At 36.2% G+C, this 24,853-nt stretch overlaps 1 protein-coding gene across 1 annotated transcript in view; it reads left to right on the top strand.

Annotated features, from left to right (window-relative positions):
- Window positions 1-23,802, top strand: part of LOC137826727 (putative 2-isopropylmalate synthase) — a 69,152-nt gene extending 45,350 nt beyond the window's left edge. The window contains exons 12-13 of the mRNA XM_068632825.2: window positions 23,222-23,367; window positions 23,442-23,802. Coding sequence (XP_068488926.2) covers window positions 23,222-23,367; window positions 23,442-23,571 — 276 coding nt within the window. The 3' untranslated portion in view covers window positions 23,572-23,802. The remainder of the gene's footprint in view (window positions 1-23,221; window positions 23,368-23,441) is intronic.
- The last annotated feature ends 1,051 nt before the right edge of the window (window positions 23,803-24,853 follow it).

The raw sequence follows: 24,853 nt of genomic DNA, 5'->3' as shown, positions 1-24,853 counted from the left end.
CTATTTTTTTTCCAGCAATGAATAAATTAAATAATAAGGGATACTTCAAGGGTATCCCAACCCGTATACAAAAGCCTACAAGGCTACAACCACTTGTGGTTAAGGGCAAAGAACCAAAACTAGCTGTTAGATATTATTAGATATAGTTAGATATTATTTGATATTATGAGATATTATAGATATTGTTAGATATCTCATATTTATCTAATGGGCTTAGCCCATATGTTTCTTTTCCTATATAAACATAACCCTATGTGTTCAATATACACAAGGGATTTATCCTATTCTTTCTTTTCCTTTAATATGGTATCTAGAGCATAAGGTTAGGGTTTAGGGTTCAATTTTTATTGGTGAACCCACTATTCATTGGAATTTTCCAGCCACCACCCCACTGTCTCGCCGGAGCTGCCACTACCTCATCGGAGCACCCGTCAGACCCTCGCCGGAGCTGTCATCGGAATCTCGTCGGAGCCTCCGTTGGAGACGCTGCCGGAATCGCTGTCGGAGCCTTCATCTTTGTTGCTACCGCCAATTAACTGGTAACTAGATCTGTCCTTATCTTCTATGGCTTCTTCCGCTGCCGCTGCCACTGTGGCTTCTTCCCTAGTCATTATGTCGGATCCATCTATTTATACTAATTACGTCAATGTTCATCTTTCCATTGACAAATTGGATGGAACCAATTATGACACTTGGGCATCAGATATTAAATTATGGCTTAAGAGTCAAGGTTATGTTGATCATCTTACGCATCCTCTTGTTGTTGAAAATGAGGTTTCTCGTTGGTTGAAAATTGATGCTCAATTATGCATTGTTATAAAATCGACCATTGACTCATCTTTAAAACAAATTTTTGTACCTACGAGACATGTTCAGAAGTTTGGGAACAAGCAAAATTATTATACACGAATGATACTCAACGTCTTTATGGTGTGTGTCAAAATCTTCTCACAATTGTTGCTCCCAAATGTCTTGATGGTACAATGGCAAAATATCTGGGTAACCTTCATGCTCTTCTTCATGATTTTAATGAGTTATTACCTTCTTCCGTAGATCTCTGCACATGTTGGTGCGATTATGGATTCTCCATCTCTCATTCATGCTCGGTTGGGTCATCCTAGTCTTGTCAAGATGCAACAGCTTGTTCCAAGTTTGTCTAATGTGTCTACTTTATCGTGTGAGTCATGTCAGTTAGGGAAGCACATTCGTAGTTCTTTTCCCAGTAGTGTCTCACAACGTGCTTCATCTCCTTTTGCCCTAGTTCACTATGACATTTGGGGACCAAGTCGTATTAAGTCTAATTTAGGATTTCAGTATTTTGTTACTTTTATTGATGATTATTCAAGATGTACTTGGGTATTTTTAATGAAAAACCGTTCTGAGTTGTTTTCTATGAAGTTAAAAATCAATTTAGAATTTCCATCCAAATTTTGCGCAGTGATAATGGACGTGAGTATCTTTCTCATTCTTTTAAAAATTTTATGGCTTCTCATGATATTCTTCATCAAACTTCATGTGCTTATACACCTCAACAAAATGGGGTAGCTGAGCGCAAGAATAGACATCTTGTTGAAACAACTCATACTATTTTAATCCATGGTGATATTCTTCAACGTTTTTGGGGTGATGTTGTTCTTAGTGCGTGTTATGTCATTAATCGCATGCCATCTTCAGTTTTAGATAACAAAATTCCTCATTCTATTTTATTTCCACATGACCCTCTCCACTCTTTACCTCCCAAAGTTTTTGGGTCCACATGTTTTGTTCATAATTTTAGTCCTGGTCTTGATAAATTATCTCCTAAGTCACACAAATGTGTCTTTTTAAGGTTCACTAGATCACAAAAAGGATATAAATGTTTCTCACCTTCTTTAAACCGTTATTTTATTTCAGCAGATGTCACCTTCAGTGAATCTTCCCTTTACTTTAAGTCTTGTCCTTCTCCTTCAATTTCTTCATCTAATCAAGTTAATATTCCTCTTGTTGTGCCTAGTGCACCTAACGATTCACCATCGCCACCAACTCTTTAGGTGTGTAGTCGTCGTCAAACGTCTCATCGTCCATCAGCAGACTCTATTCCGGTGCCAACACCTCATCCCCCTCTGGCTCCTACAGTTGAACTTGATCTTCCTATTGCTATCCGTAAAGGTATACGTTCTACTCGTAATCCCTCTCCACATTATACTGCTTTGAGTTACCATAGACTATCTCAACACTTTTATACCTGTCTTTCGTGTATTTCTTTTGTATCCATTCCAAAAATCTGTAGGTGATGCCTTAGCTCATCCTGGTTGGCGTCAGGCCATGTTTGATGAAATGAATGCGCTTCAGAATAATGGAACTTGGGAACTTGTTCCTATACCATCTAGGAAATCTGAGTTTGTTAATTCAAATAATCAATTAGCAGATATTTTTACTAAATCCTTACGAGGGCCTAGGATTGATTACATTTGTAACAAGCTGGGTACATATGATCTATATGCACCAGCTTAAGGGGGAGTGTTAGATATTATTAGATATTATGGGATATTATAGATATTGTTAGATATCTCATATTTATGTAATGGGCTTAGCCCATATGTTTCTTTTCCTATATAAACATAACCCTATGTGTTCAATATACACAAGGGATTTACCCTATTCTTTCTTTTCCTTTAATACTAGCAAACCCTTATCAAAGAAAAACCAGAAAAAACCAAGCCAAAGCCTTAACACCACCAAAACAGGACTATCAACTACTGAAGTTAGCGGGGATGCCTTTCCTTAGCAGCACCAAACCAGTAGCAAAGAGAGGATATTCAACAAACAGAGACGACATCTCCAGTTGCTCATCATAATACCGTTCCAGCTTTAAAAAATAATAACCATCTCAACAGACCCAAAACCCATATGCAATGATATTAACTGCTCTTCATATCTTACAGTGCTCAAATGAGGACATATTTAAAAGATTTTATCTGTTCTCATGGCCGCATTTCCTTTAAGCACGTCCAACATCTCCACCCGTTCCCCACAATCCAAACTCCTTGTAACAAACCATCTCAATTTCACCATGTATTTAGCATAACCATGACTTATCTAATATACTCAATACTAGCCACTGCACCCACATCAACTTTGAGCAGTCTTTGTCGCCCAAAAAACTTCTTTCCAACCCCAGTGGAGGGTGTATTAGAATGTAATACAGGCTTCAAAAGCCACTAAATTTTTTTTCTACAACTCAGCATCTTGGTAAGGGAATTGATGTGCAACTTGAACTATCAAGCCAGCCTTGAAACAACTCAATCTGCTCCCTGTATCAAACCACCCAAGATCCCCTTCCCTGCAGATTCTGACATTCCTCCATAACTACAAAAACCTGCCACTGCTTGCAAGACACCAATGCGATAGCATCCCTGACTTGGCCTTATGTAGCAACTTCTATGAATTGTCCTTACGTACTCATAGATGACAGTGACTTCCAATGAACCCAAGCTGAAGCTACTATACAAAGAAAAAACTAGAAACCAACAAACCATAAAAACCAGAATCAACAGCTAAAGCAACTGCAACAGCTACTTCACACATATGAAACAGATGAATAGCTATCTAGGGGCTATGCCTATGGCTCTAGCTTCTCCACTTCCACCAAAAACTAGCTCCAACATTCAGTTCCTATACCTACAGACACACCATAACAGATCCCATTTTTCCAGCATATAACTTAAGACTGGTACTCCAAAAACCCCTGCATCTACATGAGAACCTTCTCTGGTGGGAAATGTGCAACCTTCTTCCTATTCCATCATACTGCACCAACCTCATAAATTTCCTTTACGCCTTTGAACCCTACTTATAGCTTTTAATGCATATCATTGGGTTGCTAACCCAGTCTACTAAGGAGTAATTAAAGGAATACACCTTATGCTTCATCCATTGCCATGATTTGAGTTGAGCCTTTTGAAACACCTCCTCCGCATCTACTACCCCTTTCTTAAAAACAATCAAGTTCCTTTGATCCCAAATGCATCTGACTACAGTTTCCCAGACTCCTTTCCATACCAGATTTTGCTTGTTACTGGCTTGGCTCAAGTAAAAGCTTTGAAAGTGCATTTTTAAATCATTCTGTTGTATAAAAGAAATACCTATCCATTTAAAGCACAGAGACCAAACCCATTGAGCATATCTACACTCCAGGAACATATGTTGGCATGACTCTTCCTTTAACTGACACAGTGCACATAGCGTAGAATTCATCATCACCCCTCTCCTACTCAAACACACTCTTGTAGGAATTCTATCCAGCATCACCCTCCAAGTTGTCGTTGCCACATTTAGGAATGCCTTAACTTTACACAGGAGTTTAAAAACTTCTGATTGAGGACCACTAGCTTGCTTAGCTAAGCACTCATATGCTGATTTCACGGAGAACATCCCTGGCACCTCCTTCCCCCACACCTGAACGTCCTTGACATACTTTTTCATAATGGCCTTGGATAAAAGCATAAGAAGATCTATTTCCATTAAAGACTCCCACTCAAATCTGGCACGCCTCCACCTCAGACTCCGCCTCCATTCCGAATTAATCCATTCGCCAACCTCACCCACTGTTTGACCTTGATTTAAGGACAAGGAGTACAGACGGGGAAACTTGGATTGGAGATCGGAACTTCCAATCCACACCTCCTCCCAGAATTTTTCTTTATCTCCACATCCTATATCCTAACCTAATTCTTCTTGAAACCATCCTTTTCCTCCTCCCTCCTTACATATTTTAGAAAGGTCTCTCCACCACCAGGATTGGAATTTGACAACTGTTTGGGCGCTTTCGGGCTCCAAACCGTACTTTGAATCCAAAAGCTCCTTCCACCTTCCATCCTCTTGGGAAATACAACGCCATCGCCATTTAGCTAAGAAAGCATGATTGAACTTATGTATTTATCTAAAACCCAGACTTCCCTCCTCTCTTGGTCTGCAGACGTCTTTCCAACTCACCCAGAAGATTGGCTTCTTCTCTCCCCCCCATCCCCATAAGAATCTCTTTTGGATATTGGTAATCCTTTTACAAAGCGAGTTTGGTGCTATGAATAGTGATGACAGAGTTAATAAGGCCAATTCTTCCTGCCAAGGTTAAGAATCTCCCTTTTCACACACTGAGCCTTGCTTTTATCTTATTTATGACAGGTTTCCAAAACTGCTTCTTCCTTGGGTTTCCTCCCACTTCTTGGCCCAAGTACTTGAACGGTATCCCCATTTGAGAACAGTTCAAATTCTTAGTGTAACATGCTACCGCAATGCTTTGAACATTGATGTCGGCTAGCTTTGACTTATGGAAGTTAATCTTCAAGCCTGATGCTAGCTCAAAGCCCCTCAGGATGGCCTTCAAAGTTACCACATTGATAAGGGATTCTTCGCAAAGAAAAAGAGTATCATCCTCAAATTGTAGAATGCACACCTCTAACATCTTGTTTCCAATCTTGAGGCCTGTCAGCAAATTGGTCTTCATAACTTGTCTTGCTATCCCGGCAAGGCCTTCTGCAACCACAAGGAACATAAAGGGTGCTAGGGGGTCTCCCTGTCTCAACCCTCTTGTTGGCTTGAATTCCTCTGTAGGGCTCCCATTGACTAACACAGACACTGAACCAGATTTCAAGAATCCACGAATCCAGGAAATCCATGAGTTGTGGAATCCCATCCTGAGTAGCATGTCATATAGGAAATCCCATCTAACCGAGTCATAAGCTTTCTCGAAGTCCACCTTTAGACATAGCCCTTTTCTCCCCTTTCTCTTGAGTTCCTCTACCACTTCATTAGCCATAAGCACGCTGTCTAGATCCCTCTTCCTTTCAAAAAAGTTGATTGTCTTTCATCTATAATTGAGGGAAACACCTTCTTCATTCTACTACCCAACACCTTTAATATGATTTTGTACAGGGCCCCTACTAATGAGAAGGGTCTATACTGCTCTAGCTTAGAGGGATCCATGACCTTAGGGACTAAAGCTATAAAGGAAGTGTTACAGCCTTTCGGGACACACCCAAACTCTTGAAACAGAGTCAACGCTGCCATAATCTCATCTTTTATAAACTCCCAACTTTTCCTGAAAGTTGAAGTTGAAACCATCTGGTCCGGGGCTTTTTGACCCTTCACACTGCCATACTGCGTCCCTTATCTCTTTCTCTAAAAACACAGCTAAGAGGCTCTCATTACCAGTCTGGGTTAGTGACTTAAACTCGACTTCATCCAGTCTTACCCCTAGATCTTTCGTTGCTCTGAATCTAGCTTCGAACAGTTTCTTCGCCTTTAAACGGACGGTGCTTGGTTCCTCACACCAGTGGTCCCCAACCTGGACACCCTTCACTTTGTTCCTGAGCCTTCTCCACCTCAAAGATGAGTGGAAGAACCTAGAACAGGATTCCCCATTCTTAAACCAGCTTGCTCTAGCCTTTTGACAAATAAGGGATTCAAGTTTCTTATAATTCTCTTTCAAACGACTTACCAACTCCAATCTTTTCAACCTCTCACTTTTCGCTAAGCCCCCATTGCAATCTTGGCAGTCTAAATCCTCCAATTCTTGTAAAATCCTCCTCTTGGTAGTATCAAGGTTACCGAACACATCCCTATTCCATGATTTCAGATCTAACTTGAGGAGTTTCAGTTTTTCCTTAAGTTTCGTAATGCCATTCCCTTGGACTTAGTAGGACTGCCATTTAACCTTCACCATCCTGCTAAAACCCCTCTCCAAGTACCAAGCATCTATGGTTCTGAAGGGTTTTTGGGACCCCAGTTCTTCTCCACAGACTTAACCACCAGCGCACAATGGTCAGACACTTCCATTCGTAAGACATACTGTTTGCTCATGGGCCATAACTGTAATCATTCTTCCATAACAAGCACTCTATCAATTCTACTCTTAGCCATTCCATCAAGTTTGAACCACGTATAAATCTTGCCTACCAGCGATAAGTCCAACAAGAAATTAGAGTCTATGAAACGATTAAAGCAGTTAACTCACTTGTCTGTTCTCCCCTACCCCCAATACCTTTCCTTTCGCTTATGCTTCTCACAGCATTAAAGTCACCACAAAAGCACTAGGCTAGTTCTTGAGATGCCGATTTAGCATTGGAGAGATCCTCCCATAGCGTCTTCTTATCACTCAAGGCGCATGGAGAGTAGACATTGACCATAACACACCTATTAGAAGATTTTAGATGTTAACCGTAGATAACAATATAACCTTTACCCATCAAGTGATTTTCATAATTAAAAACTTCTTTATGCCACAGAGACAGTAAGCTTTCACTTCCATTGCCCCCTTTATTGTGAATCCAACCAACTTTGTTATCCCCCTAAAGAGAAAAACATCTAGCATATGAGATCTCTTTAGATTTTGTTTCTTGCACACAGACAAATTATGCTCCCTCCCTGATATGATTCCAATAGCTAAATATAGATGATTCTTTGACATTTTATGTAATCAACTTGAGTTGGAGAATGAATAGGCACTTTCAATAGAAATGGATCAATGTTCTATGTTTCAAGAACTCACCAAAACTTGCACCAAACACCAAACTCACATGGAAGACCCATTTCTTGGTAATTGAACCGATTAAAAGGTGCACAAAAGTAAAAGAATCGAAAAGAAAGCTTCAAAACTGAATTGAACCGAACAAATCAATAAGAAATGAAGAAGAATCAAATGGAACCAGCCAAGGAGAAGATGCACCGAAGCATATTAAGAAATAAGCTGAAATACCGAATGAAAAGGCTATAAAAGGAACCTAAGACATGTTTTAGCTTCATATGAACATGGAGATGAAATGAAAGAGATGAAGAAGAGAAGAACTTATGAGAATGAAGAGCTTGGTTGATGGTCACGCCACTTGAAGTGTGAAGGCTCCAAGATAAGTGAGCAATTGCCGCCACTTGAGAGAACCAAGGCACTCAAGATGAGACAAGGAAGAGGAGAAGACAAGTTCTCACACACTCTATCACCAATATGGGAGAGTTTTGCTATATCAATTTCTCAAATCTCCATTATGAAGGACCTAAGCCCTCCTTTTATAGGAGCAAGGGTCGGTCATTTACAAAGCTTATTCTAGAAGCTACCTAAAAGACTCCTACCTCACGCCCCCTACTAAGCTCACTCCCTAAACTAAAGCCTAAAGATGCTTTTACAAAAGAGGTGTCTAATGTTTCCCTCTAAGCACCTTTTGAAACAAAAGATATTATAAAAAGAGAAAACAACCTTCCACTATTTCCTAATTCCTTGAACTTGCTCCTTGTAAGCCTATGAGGTGGGCTAATGACTCTTTGAGCGTCTACACCTTGAGCCTCTACCTCTTCTTGTCCTTGAATATTGGCTTCTATTTCTTCTTGATCTTGATCTCCATCATACTCCCCGAGTTGGAGAGAATTCGACCACGAATTCTGGAGACCTACAGAAAAAGGAGTTAGATCACTGATATTAAATGTATGACTACCAAGGTATGTATCATGCATATCTAACTCATAAGCATTGTTATTAATTCTCTTTAGGACTTGGAAAGGTCCATCACCACGAGGCATTAGTTTGGACTTCCTTTGAGTAGGAAAATGATGTTTCCTCAAGTGAAGCCAAACCCAATCACCCTCATCAAATAACAATGCTTTTCTCCTTTTATTGGCAAGTTCAACATACTTGCCAACCTTCTTCTCAATTCTCATTTTGATGTCTTCATGCAAAGTTTTCACAAAAGAAGCCTTTTCATCCACATCTTTGCACAAGACATCCTCAAGAATGGGAATAGGAATAAGATCAAGAGGTGTTAAGGGATTAAACCCATAGACAACCTCAAAAGGAGAATGTGAGGTGGTAGAATTTACTACACGATTATAAGCAAATTCAACAAGGGGTAGTAAATTCTCCCACACTCTAGGATTCCCGGAAATAAAGCATCGCAACATTTGTCCCAAAGTTCTATTTACCACTTCGGTTTGACCATCGGTTTGTGGGTGACAAGTGGTAGAAAATAAAAGTTTAGTACCAAGCTTACCCCACAAGGTCTTCCAAAAGTGACTCAAGAACTTGGAATCTCTATCGGACACAATAGTTCTAGGAATCCCATGCAAACGAACCACTTCTTGAAAGAAGAGGTTTGCAATATGACATGCATCATCCACTTTGTGCCTAGGAATAAAGTGAGCCATCTTTGAAAAACGATCCACTACCACAAAAATGGAATCCTTTCCCTTTGATGTCTTGGGTAATCCTAAGATGAAATCCATAGAGATGTCAACCCAAGGCATTGAAGGGATAGGGAGAGGAGTATATAGACCATGGGGATGCATCCTAGATTTAGCCTTGCGGTAAGCTATGCAGTTATCACACAAACTATGAACATGTTTATGCATATGAGGCCAATAGAAATGTTCATGCAACACATCCAAAGTTTTGGCAACCCCAAAGTTACCCATTAAACCTCCCTCATGTGCTTCTCTAACAAGAGATAATCTAATTGAGCTTTGAGGAACACAAAGACGTTTTCCTTTAAAAAGAAAGCCATCTTGTATAAAAAAATCTTTGTGTCCTCCTTTGAGACACTCTTGATAGATAAGAGAAAAATCAAAGTCATCATGATAAAGATCCTTAATGTGATCAAAGCCAAGATACTGAGAACCCAAAAGATTTAGCAAGGCATATCGTCTAGAAAGTGCATCGGCCACAATATTAATTTTGCCTTGCTTATGCTTGATCACATAAGGAAATTGCTCAAGGAATTCCACCCACTTAGCATGCCTCTTGTTAAGTTTGTTTTGGCTTTTCAAATATTTAAGAGATTCATGATCACTATGAATCACAAATTCTTTAGGAAAAAGATAATGTTGCCAAGTAAACAAAGCTCTAACAAGTGCATATAATTCTTTATCATAAGTGGAATAGTTGAGATGACTCCCCTTCAATTTCTCACTAAAATAAGCTATGGGGTGGCCCTCTTGAAGGAGAACAACCCCAATGCCTATACTTGAAGCATCACACTCAATCTCAAAGGTTTTAGCAAAATTAGGAAGGGCTAAGATGGGAGCATTAGTCAATTTTTCTTTTAAAATCTCAAAAGCTTTTTGTTGTGCTTCTCCCCATTGAAAAACCACATCCTCTTTCACTATATCATTGAGAGGTGCGGCTATTGTACCAAAGTTGGGTACAAATCTTCTATAAAAAGAAGCAAGTCCATGAAAACTTCGGACTTCATTCATACATGTAGGTGTAGGCCAATTTTGAATGGCCACCACCTTAGTTTGATCCACATGGACTCCTTTGCTACTCACAACAAACCCTAGGAATTCTATATGATGAAGTGCGAACATACATTTAGCAAGGTTAGCATACAAATGTTCCTTCCTAAGGGTTTCTAAGACTTGTCTAACATGCAACCTATGGTCATTCAAAGATAAGTTATAAATGAAGATATCATCAAAATAAACAACAACAAACTTACCAATGAAAGGTCTCAAAACATGATGCATGAGGCGCATGAAAGTACTTGGAGCATTAGTTAAACCAAATGGCATAACTAACCACTCATATAAACCAAAGTTGGTCTTAAAAGCCGTCTTCCATTCATCACCCGATTTGATACAGATTTGATTGTAGCCGCTTTTAAGATCAATCTTTGTAAAGATTTTAGAACCATGCAATTCATCCAACTAATCATCAAGCCTAGGTATGGGATGCCTATACTTAATTGTAATGTTATTGATAGCCCTACAATCCGAACACATCCTCCATGTGCCATCTTTTTTAGGGACAAGGATAATAGGCATAGCACAAGGGCTCATGCTATCTTGGACCCAACCTTTTTCGATCAAAGCCTCTATTTGTTGGTGAATTTCCTTGGTTTCACTTGGATTGGTCCTATAGGGCGGACGATTGGGTAAGGAAGATCCCGGAATCAAATCAATTTGGTGCTCAATCCCTCTCAAAGGTGGAAGGCCTTTTGGAGGATCTTGAAACACATCTTGAAACTCCTTTACCAAATTATCCAAGCCATGAGGACTATCAACAAGTGGTTCTAACTTAAGAGGTCTAGGGATAGCTAAGAAAATAGGATTGTGAGCCACTATTTCCTTTTGGACCTCATGCCTAGACACAAGAAGTGTAGGCTTAGGACTTTTTTCTTTTTCACTCTCCCTCTTTTTCTTCATTAGAATTTGGTCCTCATGGACTTCTCTTGGAGAGAGAGATTTTAAAATAACCTTGTGACCATGGAAATCAAAAGAAAGTTTGTTGGTAAAGCCATCATGAAAAACTTTTCTATCATATTGCCAAGGCCTTCCCAAAAGAACATGGGTTGCTTCCATGGGCACAACATCACATAATACCTCATCTTTGTATTTTGCAATAGAGAAATGGATGAGGACTTGTTTATTCACAACTATTTCTCCTACTTCACTAAGTCATTGCAATTTGTAGGGCTTTGTATGAGAGATAGTAGGCAATCCAAGTTTATCTACTACTCTTGTACTAGCCACATTAGCACAACTACCTCCATCCACTATTAAGGAACAAATGTTGTTTTGAATAAGACATCTTGTATGGAAAATATTTTCCCTTTGACTTGCATCAAAAGGTTGTGAAACTTGTCCAAGAAGTCTTCTCACAACTAACAAATCTCCTTCAAGTGGACTCTCACTCTCATTCTCACTAGATGCCCTAGAATGTGAAGAATGCCTAGGTGAATCCGAATCATGCTCACTCATGACAATTCCATTATGCACAAACATATTCCTTTTAGAAGGACAATTAGCCGCAATGTGACCATAACCCATACACTTAAAGCATTTCTTACTAGACGATTTAGTTAGTGATTTAGGCATAGAAGTAGAAGGCTTAGATTCCTTTGGTTTGAAAGAAGAATCTTTAGAAGGAAATTTAGAAAAAGAATTTTTGTTCTTCCAAGAATTGTTGTAGTAACCATCATTGGGAGCATTTTTGAAAGAATTTTTCTTAGCAAGTTGGGCTTCCACCTTCATTGCAAGATGAACTAAAGAACCCAATGAGGAATACTCTTGAAGTTCAACAATATCTTGAATATCCTTCCTTAGACCACTTACAAACCTAGCTATCAAAGCTTCCTCACTCTCACGTCTATCTACCTTAAGCATAAGCATTTCTAATTCCTTGAAATAAGCATCCACACTTAGCGTGCCTTGTTGAAACCGTTGGAGTTTCAACATGAGGTCTTTCCTAAAGTGTGGTGGCACAAACCTAAGGCGAATTTGATCCTTTAAAGAGTTCCAAGAGTCCACGGGAGGACCCTTGTGATAGATAATGTCCTTTACAACAACCTGCCACCATTTCATGGCATAATCACTAAACTCTAAGGTGGCTAGCTTAAACTTGTGTTCATCTTGGACCTCATGGATCTCAAAAATTTGTTCACATTTAGCCTCCCAATCTAGATACACATTAGGATCATTATCCCCATTGAAACTAGGAATTTTGACCGAAGGGAGCTTAGCCTTTGTGTCTTGGTAGTAGCCATCTTCACGGTGATGCCTTTCTCCATGAGCATGAGGTCTATATCCATGAAAGTGGGGTTGAAATCTCCTTCTTCTATGTTCCTCTTCACGGCCATGATCATTGGAAGAGCCTCTAGATGAAGGTCTATGATAATGACGCTCTCCATGGATAGATTGAGAGGACCTAGCTTGCTTCATTTCAATGCTTTGCAATTTTTCCTCCAACCGTCTAATAACTTCATCTTGGAGTGTAGTGGTTCGCTTGGCCTCTTTTAATTCACCAAGAACAGAAGCTTTGCTAGGAGAATGCTGTTTGTAAGACTCACCACTGGAATATGAAGCCATTTATAAAAGAAAACAGCAAACAAAACAGCAAACAAAGTTAAGAAAACAAGGTTAACAAAAATTAAATTGGAACCAAACTGCCGAAGTGAAGTGTCACTTAAATCACTCTCAAAGAAAGAATACTCCCTTTACCAAGCTGATCTTGAGGCCTTGAGTAACCTCAAATGAAATATGTCAAAGCAAGAGCACACAATCTTCAAAGCCAATCACCACAAAACCAATGAATAATGAAAGACAAGCAAGAAAAGGTATAAGCAATAAAAGGCTATAACCAAAGGAATACTAGATGTATGACAAACTCAAAGAGTAATGAATAAAAGACAATCAATAAAATAAGGTACTCAATGAAAAAGAAGGCACAAAAAAGATACCTAAAGAAAAGCACTAGAGTAGATGAAGAAAACAAAAACAGAACTACTGGAAAATATTTTTGTGCAAACTGTGCTTGATGTTCACTGATTTAACTGGAACGATATAAAGCGAACTGGATTATGAAATTGTAACCACAGAAAGTTCAAAATCTTAGATCAACAATGGCACTGGAATTACTTAAAAACAGTAAGTCAATTAATTGAGATAAATTTTCTAAAATCACTGCCAGATTACCGTATTTTTTTCGGCAGAATTGCACACTTTTTGTTTTTGATTTATCATTTTTTTTTGTACTTGGAATTTTGAAGTACTTCTTTTTTCTACTTTTCTATAACACTTTAAAGAACACAAATCCAGAATTTCAGAAATTTCCAGTGACTAAATCAATTGCAATAAATCGAAACACGTTTTCAGAAAAACAGAGGAATCCTAACAGAAATGAAAAACAGAATTAAGAACTAGCAAAGACATAATGGAAATGATGTATAAGAACTTGTATAGGTCTAAAATACAAGTATGAACTCAAAACTAAAACAAAAAATGCACAAAGGATCAAGAATTAAACTCAGAAACTGTATTACACCAAAGCAAGAAACAAAAAAATACAATAAAAGTACTACAAGAAGTGATGACATTCTTGGAAAAACATGACTATGACAAAACTTGTATGGATTCAAAAAGGAAAAGACAGAAATGTAAACAACAAGAATTAAAGAGCTCTTGAATTAAAAGTGCAACACAACTCAAAATTAAACAAGAACAAACCTAAACTCTAGATACCACTTGATATGATTCCACTAGCAAGATATACTTGATTCTTTGACATTTTATGGAATCAACTTGAGTTGGAGAATGAATAGGCATTTTTAATAGAATTGGATCAATGTTCTATGTTTCAAGAACTCACCAAAACTTGCACCAAACACCAAACTCACATGGAAGATCCATCTATTGCCAATTGAACCGATTAAAATGTGTATAAAAGCAAATGAACCGAATAGAAAGCTTCAAATACAGAATTGAACCGAACAAATCAAGCTAGAACAGAAATGAACCGAACATAAAGTGGAAAGGAAGCACAACACCGAATAGAAAGAAGCTTAAGACATTTTTAACATTTCGTAAAGCATGGAAAAATGAAATGGTAGATAAAGAAGAGAAGAACTTATGAAGATGGAGAGCTTGACTAGTGATCACGCCACTTGGAGTGTGACGGATCCAAGATAAGTGAGCAAATGCCGCCACTTGAGAGAGCCAAGGCACTCAAGATAAGACAAGGTAGAGGAGAAAGCAAGTTCTCACACAATTCTCTCTCAATTTGAGTAGAGTTTCTCTAATTCCAATTTCAATTCTGAATTGTGAAGGACCTAAGCCCTCCTTTTATAGGAGCAAGGGCCGGTCATATACAAGCTTATTCTAGAAGCTACCTCCTTACTAAGCTCACTCCTAAAGCTCACGCTCCTACTAAGCTCACACCCCCCAAGCTTCTATATTTTCCTAAACTAAGTCCTAGAGATGCTTTTACAAAAGAGGTGTCTAATGTTTCCCTCTAAGCACCTTTTATTACACAAGAAACTATAAAAAGAGAAAACAACCTCCCACTATTTCCTAATGCCTTAAATTTGCTCCTTGTAAGCCTATGAGGTGGGCTAATGACTCCTTGAGCGTCTAACACTTGAGCGTCTACCTCTTCTTGTCCTTGATTATTGGCCTCCATTTCGTCTTGATCTTGATCTCCATCACATTAGGATCACTATCCCCATTAAAACTAGGCATTTTGACCAAAGGAAGCTTAACCTTGGTTTCTTGGTGAAATCCATCTTCACGGTGCTGTCTATCTCCATGAGCATGAGGTCTATATCCATGAAAGTGGGGTTGAGGTCTCCTTCTTCTATGCTCCTCTTCACAGCCATGATCATTGGAAGAGCCTCTAGATGAAGTTCTATGAGAATGACGCTCCCCATGGATAGAATGAGAGGACCTAGCTTGCTTCATTTCAACTCTTTGCAATTTTTCCTCCAACCGTCTAATAGCTTCATCTTGGAGAGTAATGGTTCGTTTTGCTTCTTTTAATTCACCAAGAACAGTAGCTTTACTACGAGAATACTGTTTGTAAGAATCACCACTGGAATATGAAGCCATTTATAAAAGAAAACAGAAACAAAACAGCAAACAATGTTAAGAAAACAAGGTGAGCAAAAAGAAATTGGAGCAAAATGCCGAAGTGAAGTGTCACTTAAATCACTCCAAAGAAAGAATACTCCCCTTTACCAAGCTGATATTGAGGCCTTCAGTAACCTCAAATGAAAGATGTCAAAGCAAGAGCACAAAATCTCAAAGCAAATCACCACAAAACCAAAGAAACAATAAGAGACAAACAAGAAAAAGGTATAAGCAATAAAAGGCTATAACAAAAGGAATACAAGATGTATGACAAACTCAAAGAGTAATGAAGAAAAGACAAGCAAGAAAATAAGGTACTCAATGAAAAAAGAAGGCACACAAAAGAGACCTAGAGAAAAGTACTAGAGTAGATGAAGAAAACAAAAACAGAACTACTGAAAAAATATTTTTCTGCAAACTGTGCTTGATGTTCACTGATTTAACTGGAATGATATAAAGCGAACTGGATTATGAAATTGTAACCACAGAAAGTTCAAGATCTTAACTCAACAATGGCACTGGAATTACTCAAAAACAGTAAGCCAATTAATTGAGATAAATTTTTCAAAATCGCTGCCAGATTACCGTATTTTTTTGGCAGAATTACACACTGTTTGTATTTGATTTATCATTTTTTTGTACTTGGAATTTTGAAGTACTTCTTTTTTCTACTCTTTTATAACACTTTGAAGAACATAAATCCATAATTTCATAAATTTCCAGTAAGTAAATCAATTGCAATAAGGCAAAAACAGTTTAGCACGTTTTATGGAAAACAGAGGAATCCTAATAGGAATGAAAAACAAAATTAAGAACTAGCAAAGACATAATGGAAATGATGTATAAGAACTTGTATAGATCTAAAATACAAGTATGAACTCAAAACTAAACATAAAATGCATCAAAGGATCAAGAAACAAGTTCAGAAAAACTGTATTACACAAAAGCAAGAAACAAAAATGACAATAAAAGGACCACAAAGAATTGATAACATTCTTGGAAAAACATGACTATGACAAACCTTTAAAAGGATTCAAAAAGGAAAAGACACAAACACATGATAGGCACAATTAAGAAAACAGCAATAAAACCCAAAATTAAGCCTAAAAACAGAAAGATAAACACAGGAATGTAGAGTTCTTGAATTAAAAGTGCAAAACAACTCAAAATCAAACAAGAACAAACCTAAGACTCATGATACCACATGATATGATTCCAGTAGCTAGATATAGATGATTCTTTGACATTTTATGGAATCAACTTGAGTTGGAGAATGAATAGGCACTTTCAATAGAAATGGATCAATGTTCTATGTTTCAAGAACTCACCAAAACTTGCACCAAACACCAAACTCACATGGAAGACCCATTTATTGCCAATTGAACCGATTAAAAGGTGCACAAAAGTAAAAGAACCGAAAAGAAAGCTTCAAAACTGAATTGAACCAAACAAATCAATAAGAAATGAAGAAGAATCAAATGGAACCAGCCAAGGAGAAGATGAACCGAAGCATATTAAGAAATAAGTTGAAATACCGAATGAAAATGCTATAAAAGGAACCTAAGACATGTTTTAGTTTCATATGAACATGGAGATGAAATGAAAGAGATGAAGAAGAGAAGAACTTATGAGAATGAAGAGCTTGGTTGATGGTCACGCCACTTGAAGTGTGAAGGCTCCAAGATAAGTGAGCAATTGCCGCCACTTGAGAGAACCAAGGCACTCAAGATGAGACAAGGAAGAGGAGAAGACAAGTTCTCACTCTATCACCAATTTGGGAGAGTTTTGCTATATCAATTTCTCAAATCTCCATTATGAAGGACCTAAGCCCTCCTTTTATAGGAGCAAGGGCCGGTCATTTACAAAGCTTATTCTAGAAGCTATCTAAAAGACTCCTACCTCACGCCCCCTACTAAGCTCACTCCCTAAACTAAAGCCTAAAGATGCTTTTACAAAAGAGGTGTCTAATGTTTCCCTCTAAGCACCTTTTGAAACAAAAGATATTATAAAAAGAGAAAACAACCTTCCACTATTTCCTAATTCCTTGAACTTGCTCCTTGTAAGCCTATGATGTGGGCTAATGACTCTTTGAGCGTCTACACCTTGAGCCTCTACCTCTTCTTGTCCTTGAATATTGGCTTCTATTTCTTCTTGATCTTGATCTCCATCACTCCCTTCCTATAATATGTCTGATATACCTAGCTTTGGTACCTCCCCCTAGACCTCTTATGTTTAAATTAACTATAATCATAAGAACACATCCTTCTTACCCTTCTCAGCACTCTTCATAATCTCCAAATCTCTTACTTCTAAACAAGAATATTCCTTGACTACCTTCTGTTCATCCCCGCGACATGTGATCCCTACTCGTCTACTAATCTCCCAAAGCTTAGACGGTTCCACTGACGATTCAGGGTCGCACATTTGTAGATTACAATTGTCAATATCTTTGTCAGAAAGAGAAACTGAAGTCGTACCTTGTCTGAATTGAGAAGTATTTCTTGCCTGAGAAGATCTTATGCTTAATCTTACGGAACACCTTGGGTGGGTATTTGAAACTCCCAATTCTGACAGGCCTTTCATCTTGCCTCGGTGTTGAGTGGTTTTTGAAAACCAACCTGTTGTCGCTTCATGGTCTCCTGGGCAGTACGAGGCCCCTAGGCCAATATCGTCTTCCCTAGCTTTGAGTTGCTGGTAGGAACACTGCAACCCTTCTTGCTCCAATTTCTTCTTCACTGACCCATACTCCGTTTCTGTGTTACCTTTGATGCTTGCCTCATACACGGTATTCCACTCCTCCTAGGATGAATGCGTCTTCAATCCTCCTTGCGAACTACCAGGATTATTTTCTTCCTCACGCTCTAACCTGAAAGCTATCTGCGCTAGCCCTGACTCGGATCCGCCAATTCTTGCTTTCGCCTGGCCCTTACCTACATGGGCCTCCATCTTTCTCAGTTGGCCCAAACCCACTTCGATTTCCCTCTGAGTATTCATACTTTCTATGTCTACCACAATTCTTGCCAGCTCAGCGTGTTCACGGGATTTATTATTAGCAAAATCGCAGGCTTGTTCAAATTTGTTGACAAAAATAGGTTTTACAAATGCCTTTTACCTATGTGTTTCTTCATACGTTATAGGTTTTACACCTTTCCTCTGACATGCTCTGCTTCTTGAAGATGATTCCTCAAATAGGACCTTTGACTTATGTGCCTGTCCTTCTTCCAGCTCCCCATCTCTGACCTCCTTTCCTTTTGACTGGAGTTCCACCCCTGCTCTACGGTTACACTCCTCCTCATCGCTTTTCATTGATAAAATAGATTCTTCTACAAAGGTTTCTGATGAGGATATGTTATCAGAAGAATCATAGTTGTGATGGTAGCCTTTGCACTGGCCTGCTGTGAAAAATGGAAGCTCCTCTTCAACAGAGATACTTAGTGTATGATCGTTGATCCTCATCTTCTTTGCCACCATAACGTAGCAATTAATCTCAAGTTTGACTTGCAATTGAGCAAACTCTAGATTTTCCCATAGCAACGCGGCTTTGTCAATAGAAATCAAAGTGGTCACTTCACCTACCACTCTTGCAAAACAATCTTCATTCCACAGAGAAATCGGTAAGCCATAACACCTCACCCATACTGCTTTGTGGCTCGCTACCCGTGACTTTTTCCATGGATCGATACTAACAAAGATGCTATCGAACCACTCTCTATTTAGCTTTATCAACTCCTTCATGTTCTCTCCTTCTCTAGGTGTAAGGAGAGCTAGGTTGTCCCCCATAGATCTCACTATTACCATGTTCATTCCCCCTCTTACAAATTCTTCCCCCAACTGTTTGAAGTCCAGATCAGCATTGTATTGTCCAACTACATTTCTCTCCATCCACGGTAGAGTATGTACTTGTGTTTTAAGAGTTGGTCCTTTCCAATCCCATCGTGCATGTCCTTTAATAGCATCCGCAAAGGATGTTTTCCCCCTCTTTTCCACCCAGACCTCCTTCCTCTTGGGCACATTTTCAATGGAATCTTCCAACTTCCTCTTCTCGTACTTAGGCCTCACCGTATTCGGATGCCTAGAATCCTTTCTCTCCACCCTGGGAAGCTCCACTTGATGACGATGGTATTTCAGAATGTTCACGAAGAGTTTTTTGTTCCCTATGTATATCTGGTCAAGCTCCCTCTCCATCTTCCCCGTATTTCTCACATCAAAAAATCTGACAAACCTGAATCTTCTTCCCCACTTGTTTAGTCTACGTGAGATAAAGACTTCTTTCACCCTTGCGCATCTTTGGAAGATTTTTAACATGTCCGTTTCTCCAAAGCCACTGGGAAAGTTCGAGAAGAAAAACGTTGTAAAATCATTAGACACAACAGGTGGTTTACGAACAGAACCATGGCCACCGCGTCTCTCAGAAGTGTGTGCTCTGCTTCCCATTTGGACAAGTATTCCTTACTAAAATTTTAAAATAATCATGAAAAATAGTAGACCATATGCTCTAGATTATGACATGTTACTAACTTAACACTCTAATGATAGAAACAACCAAAAAAAAACCATCATAAGTTTAACAATTGTGTCAAATTCAATCTTATTCATTCTAACATATTTCAAACAATTTCTAATACCTAAATTACATTGAATTAACCCTATATCCATTTCAATTACTTTTCTAATTTAGGTATTTAAATATGACAACATTATGTTCTCACTCACACAACTACTTAAATCATAGATATAAAATCAAATTTCATTCAACTACTTCACTTAACAATTCAATTTCAAGCACATTCTTCTACATTGGTTTTTTTTTTAATTCAACAACATTTCTAGTTAACTTTCCTTACTTGTATGAAACTTTATTCTAGGAAATATTAACTCCAAAGTCTATAAAACTCTAAAAGTTTGCACATGAGTCTTCAAATAGTTTCCAAGAACTAAATTTTGGAAGGCATAATATCATTACTAGCTCAGACTAACATAAATTATGTATCTCTCAACTAGTTAAACATATTGAATGTAAATACTCACGAGAAGAACTAAAGAAAATAAGAGTTTAAATTGTCAGAAAAAAAGAAAATTCACTCATATTAAGATTCTAATAAGGTGATCTTAACCTAAACTCCATCACCTATTAAATGGAAGAGTCTAAACGAGAACAAATAAATAAATGAACTATATGAGAAATATAAACAAAATTCAAAGGATGTAGCTTTAAAGAAATAACTAATTATAAAAAATAAAGTATAAAATATTTTACCTTTTATTTATAATATTTTAAAATAAAAATCTATTATTCATTTAATTTAAACAATTTTCTAGAAAAACTGTTAAAATTTTACATATTGCCATAAAAAAAATTTGGTCCAAAAAATATACAACACATGAAACATGACATTAATAAAGATTCAATATAAAAAAAAAAACACAGCATTCTTTTTTCCTTAATGTCAAATATGAAGGAAAAAATTATACTTGTTTAAATATCTAAATAGAATACTAAATAATAATTGCATAAATGTTATACATTCTCACGTGATAAAAAAATATCAATTAGAAATATTAAAAACAATAAAAATATCAAATGTGTGTACCACAAGAATTTTTAATTAAATAAAATTGAGTTTTTCATTCATTGAAATGCAATACATTGATTGAATGAAAGGGTAGAAAAGAAAAAAAATGTAATCAAGATTATGATGAAAGAGAAAAAACGTTGAATATACTAGTAAACTTGATGAGTATAGAATGAGTAAAACCATCGAAAGAAAAAAAAATAAAAATTATGTAGCTTCAAATAAACAAAACTAAGGACAAAAAGAATAAAGAACATATGTTTTGTAGGTTACTTAGCAAACTAAGGGTTCCATGATTGAATACTAAAAATAGAGAGTCAAATGTTCTTATCTGAAAAAATACAGAATAAAAAAATATTAAAAAGAAGGAGAAATATTCAAATGTATGTCCTAAATATTATTTGATTAATTTAAATTGAGGTTTGTGTTTCCTAATATACAATACACCATTTGAACACAACTACACAAATAAAAAAAATGTGTAATCAATATTGTGATATGATAGAAAATACCTTGATGAGTATAGAATGAGTAAAACCATCGAAAGAAAAAAAAATAAAAATTATGTAGCTTCAAATAAACAAAACTAAGGACAAAAAGAATAAAGAACATATGTTTTGTAGGTTACTTAGCAAACTAAGGGTTCCATGATTGAATACTAAAAATAGAGAGTCAAATGTTCTTATCTGAAAAAATACAGAATAAAAAAATATTAAAAAGAAGGAGAAATATTCAAATGTATGTCCTAAATATTATTTGATTAATTTAAATTGAGGTTTGTGTTTCCTAATATACAATACACCATTTGAACACAACTACACAAATAAAAAAAATGTGTAATCAATATTGTGATATGATAGAAAATACCTTGAGGATCTGAGTGAAATTTGAGTGGGAGAGAATGAAAAGTTGTGTAGAGAAAAAATATTATCCAAATGAAACAAAATTAAGGATAAAGAATGGGGAAGAGGTAGATATTTGCACATCCATCCCCGTCCTCATACTTCACTTAAAGATCTTTTTAATATTACTCAATACTCATATCCATGTCTAATTAATGCGAAAATTCTGTCAAAGTTGAGACATATTCCAATAATATCTACAAATAAAAGTTTATTTGTCATTTCCAATCACTATTGTTATAATTTACAATAGAAAAATCACACCAAATTAAAAAAAGTTAAATTTTGAATTTTACAAACTTGACAAAAAGTTTTAAAAGATTTTTAAAATTATGAATTGACTTAGAATCTTAAGATGTAGAAAGTAGGATCATGCAATTCTAATATTCCTATAACATCAAATAGGGTTGAATAAATATTAAGCATATGAAAAATATTAAAAAGCTAAGGGTGAGAGAAAATAAAAGACATGAGATTTATACTATTTAGTCACAACTTACACTTCTGGAAAATCCACTTTGTAAACTTGTTTTACAAGAAATCAAGAATCAATATAACTCTTCACCACGTAAAGCCTTTTCTTTAAACTAAAACTTGGACCACATTGTAAGACTTTTATATAAGATCCTTTGGAGAGTGTAAGCTCTCAAGAACGTACAAACCATGATATAAAGAATGAAATCGGTTGACGTGTTGGATTAAAAACTTATATTCTCTCAAATTTAAGAGGAAAAAATCCAATAAATAAAATTTAATCTGCGAAAAATTTAAACGATCTTTGTTTTAGAAACACAAGTTTTTTTTTTTCTCATCACACATTCAATTAGTCTCATAATTGAATTGATATAGAAGACTTTTAAATGAGATATAATTGATTTAAACAGAGATGATATTTCTTATTATGTTATTTTTGGGGTTCTATTACTAATATATTGATTATTACATCTAGTTTTTTTTTTAAAAAAAAAGAATTGATCAGTAGACTATCTAGCTTTCAACTTACGAAAACAAATTTAGCAAGTTATTTCTTTTTTTCCACTTTCAAAAACAAAAAATATTATTTAACAAATGAATCAATTTTTATTTATTTTATTGTGTCTGATTAATTTTAGTATTGAAAAGAGTTTTCATAATTCATTAGGTTATTTCTAACCCTAAACAATAAAAATCAAAAGACACAAGAATGTACAAATAGTGTTCCTACAGTCTCATTCTAATAATTTTTTTAAAGAGAGGCTACGATGTGCAAAAGAAAATAAAGCATAGGACTTAATGATTTAATAATCAAATAAACTATCAAAACTCATAAAGAAATCAAAAGCATTAAAGTCTTCCAACACATAAACTACTTTATATCCTTTTCTCATATCTTACTATTTTATGTAGGAACCAATAAAAGTTTTGGAATACTCATTGAGTTCAGTGACAGAAGGCATTGGTATAAATGCCACTGCACATGTTGTAATTTGTAGGGAGAACAATCATACTTCTACTTATGCTTTGGCCAGAGATGTTGCTTATCCAACATTTTGGTATGGTAATTGCAAAAGTTTATTTCTTTACTCTATCTTTTTTTTTTTAAACTTATACTTTACATTTGTAACAGTGGGACTGGAGCAGAAATGGATGTTGTTGTTGCAAGCGTTGAGGCCTATCTTGTTGCAGTGAATAAGTTTTTACGATGCAAGGAATCAGTTATGCATTCACAAGGAATTCAAATTTTTGAATTGTTTTGAACTTGTGTTAGATGAAAAAAAAGTGAGAACAATCAAAAGTTATTACCCATGTATTCAATACCTACATGTTAGTCACTAAAATATATACCAACAATTGTATCATGACCATTGTTTCCATGGATGGTAAAAGTATTACCGACCATCAAAGTGAATGCTAGTATTACCGACAATCAAAGTACAAACCTTACTTTCTGGGTCAATTTTTTTAATGATCACTAAAATTCATTTTGACTTCTATGGTAAAAATCTATTTCAAATTCTCTTTTGAAAACTGGATATTTTATTTTATGATAACTATGTTGCACATCCCATTCGTCTTTTGTATCTCAATACAAATTAAAATGTTATTAATTCTTCAATAAAGATCAATGTATTACTCGTGAAAAAGGTTTAAAGATGACGGTTATTTTCAATTTATAATGACGGTTATATAGCTGCATTTGATTTACACATAGTCTTAAATCCAATACATAAGAAAGTGGCTATTTAGCCGCATTCGTAAATGAGATTTATAAATGCGACTATGGTAAATAGCCGCATTTTATATGCTTATGAGTGATCTTTAAAAGGGAGGAGTAATGCATTTACGAATGCGGCTATTTATCATTGCCACATTTATAAATCACATTTACGAATGCAGTTATGGTAATAGTCGCATTTATAAATATTTCTGCTGGATTTAAGAATGTGGCTATGGTAAATAGCCGCATTTATAAATCTTTGTGTTGGATTTAAGAATGCGGCTATGATAAATAGCCGTCGTTGTATATGGTTTTTTTTTAGTACAATTTGTTTAATACTTATACCCATATAAATTGACCTGATCAATTATAACCCAGTAAGACAAATACATAAATTCAGAGAATTAATTTTTATATATTGATAAAAAATGTATTACAAACACTAATAATATATCTTTATCTATCTAATTCCTACACTATTCATTAACTAACCTTGAGTTATAAAAATTTAGGGAATATGTGGACAAAGAATGTCTCACATATGATATGGCTTCCGAAGAGATTGGTTGCTCATCCGTGAAAAACTGCATTTCAAAATATGGTTGACATAAATTAGTTTTAATGTATATGGTAAAGAATTATAAAAATAATTTACCACAGGTTACCACATGCCAATTACTTTTAATGCCTAGTCTTACAATGGTAACCATCCATTGTAAAATGTAATAGCCCCACTCATAACTTCCTGGTTGTTTATTACACTATAATTCAATAAAAAGTAAAAGTTAATATTGATAAACAATAAAAAGAGAAAGAAAAGG

The sequence above is a fragment of the Phaseolus vulgaris genome, chromosome 8, assembly GCF_051622355.1.
Source record: "Phaseolus vulgaris cultivar YP4 chromosome 8, ASM5162235v1, whole genome shotgun sequence".
Lineage (NCBI taxonomy): Eukaryota > Viridiplantae > Streptophyta > Magnoliopsida > Fabales > Fabaceae > Phaseolus > Phaseolus vulgaris.
This window is presented reverse-complemented; position numbering and strand designations above follow the sequence as displayed.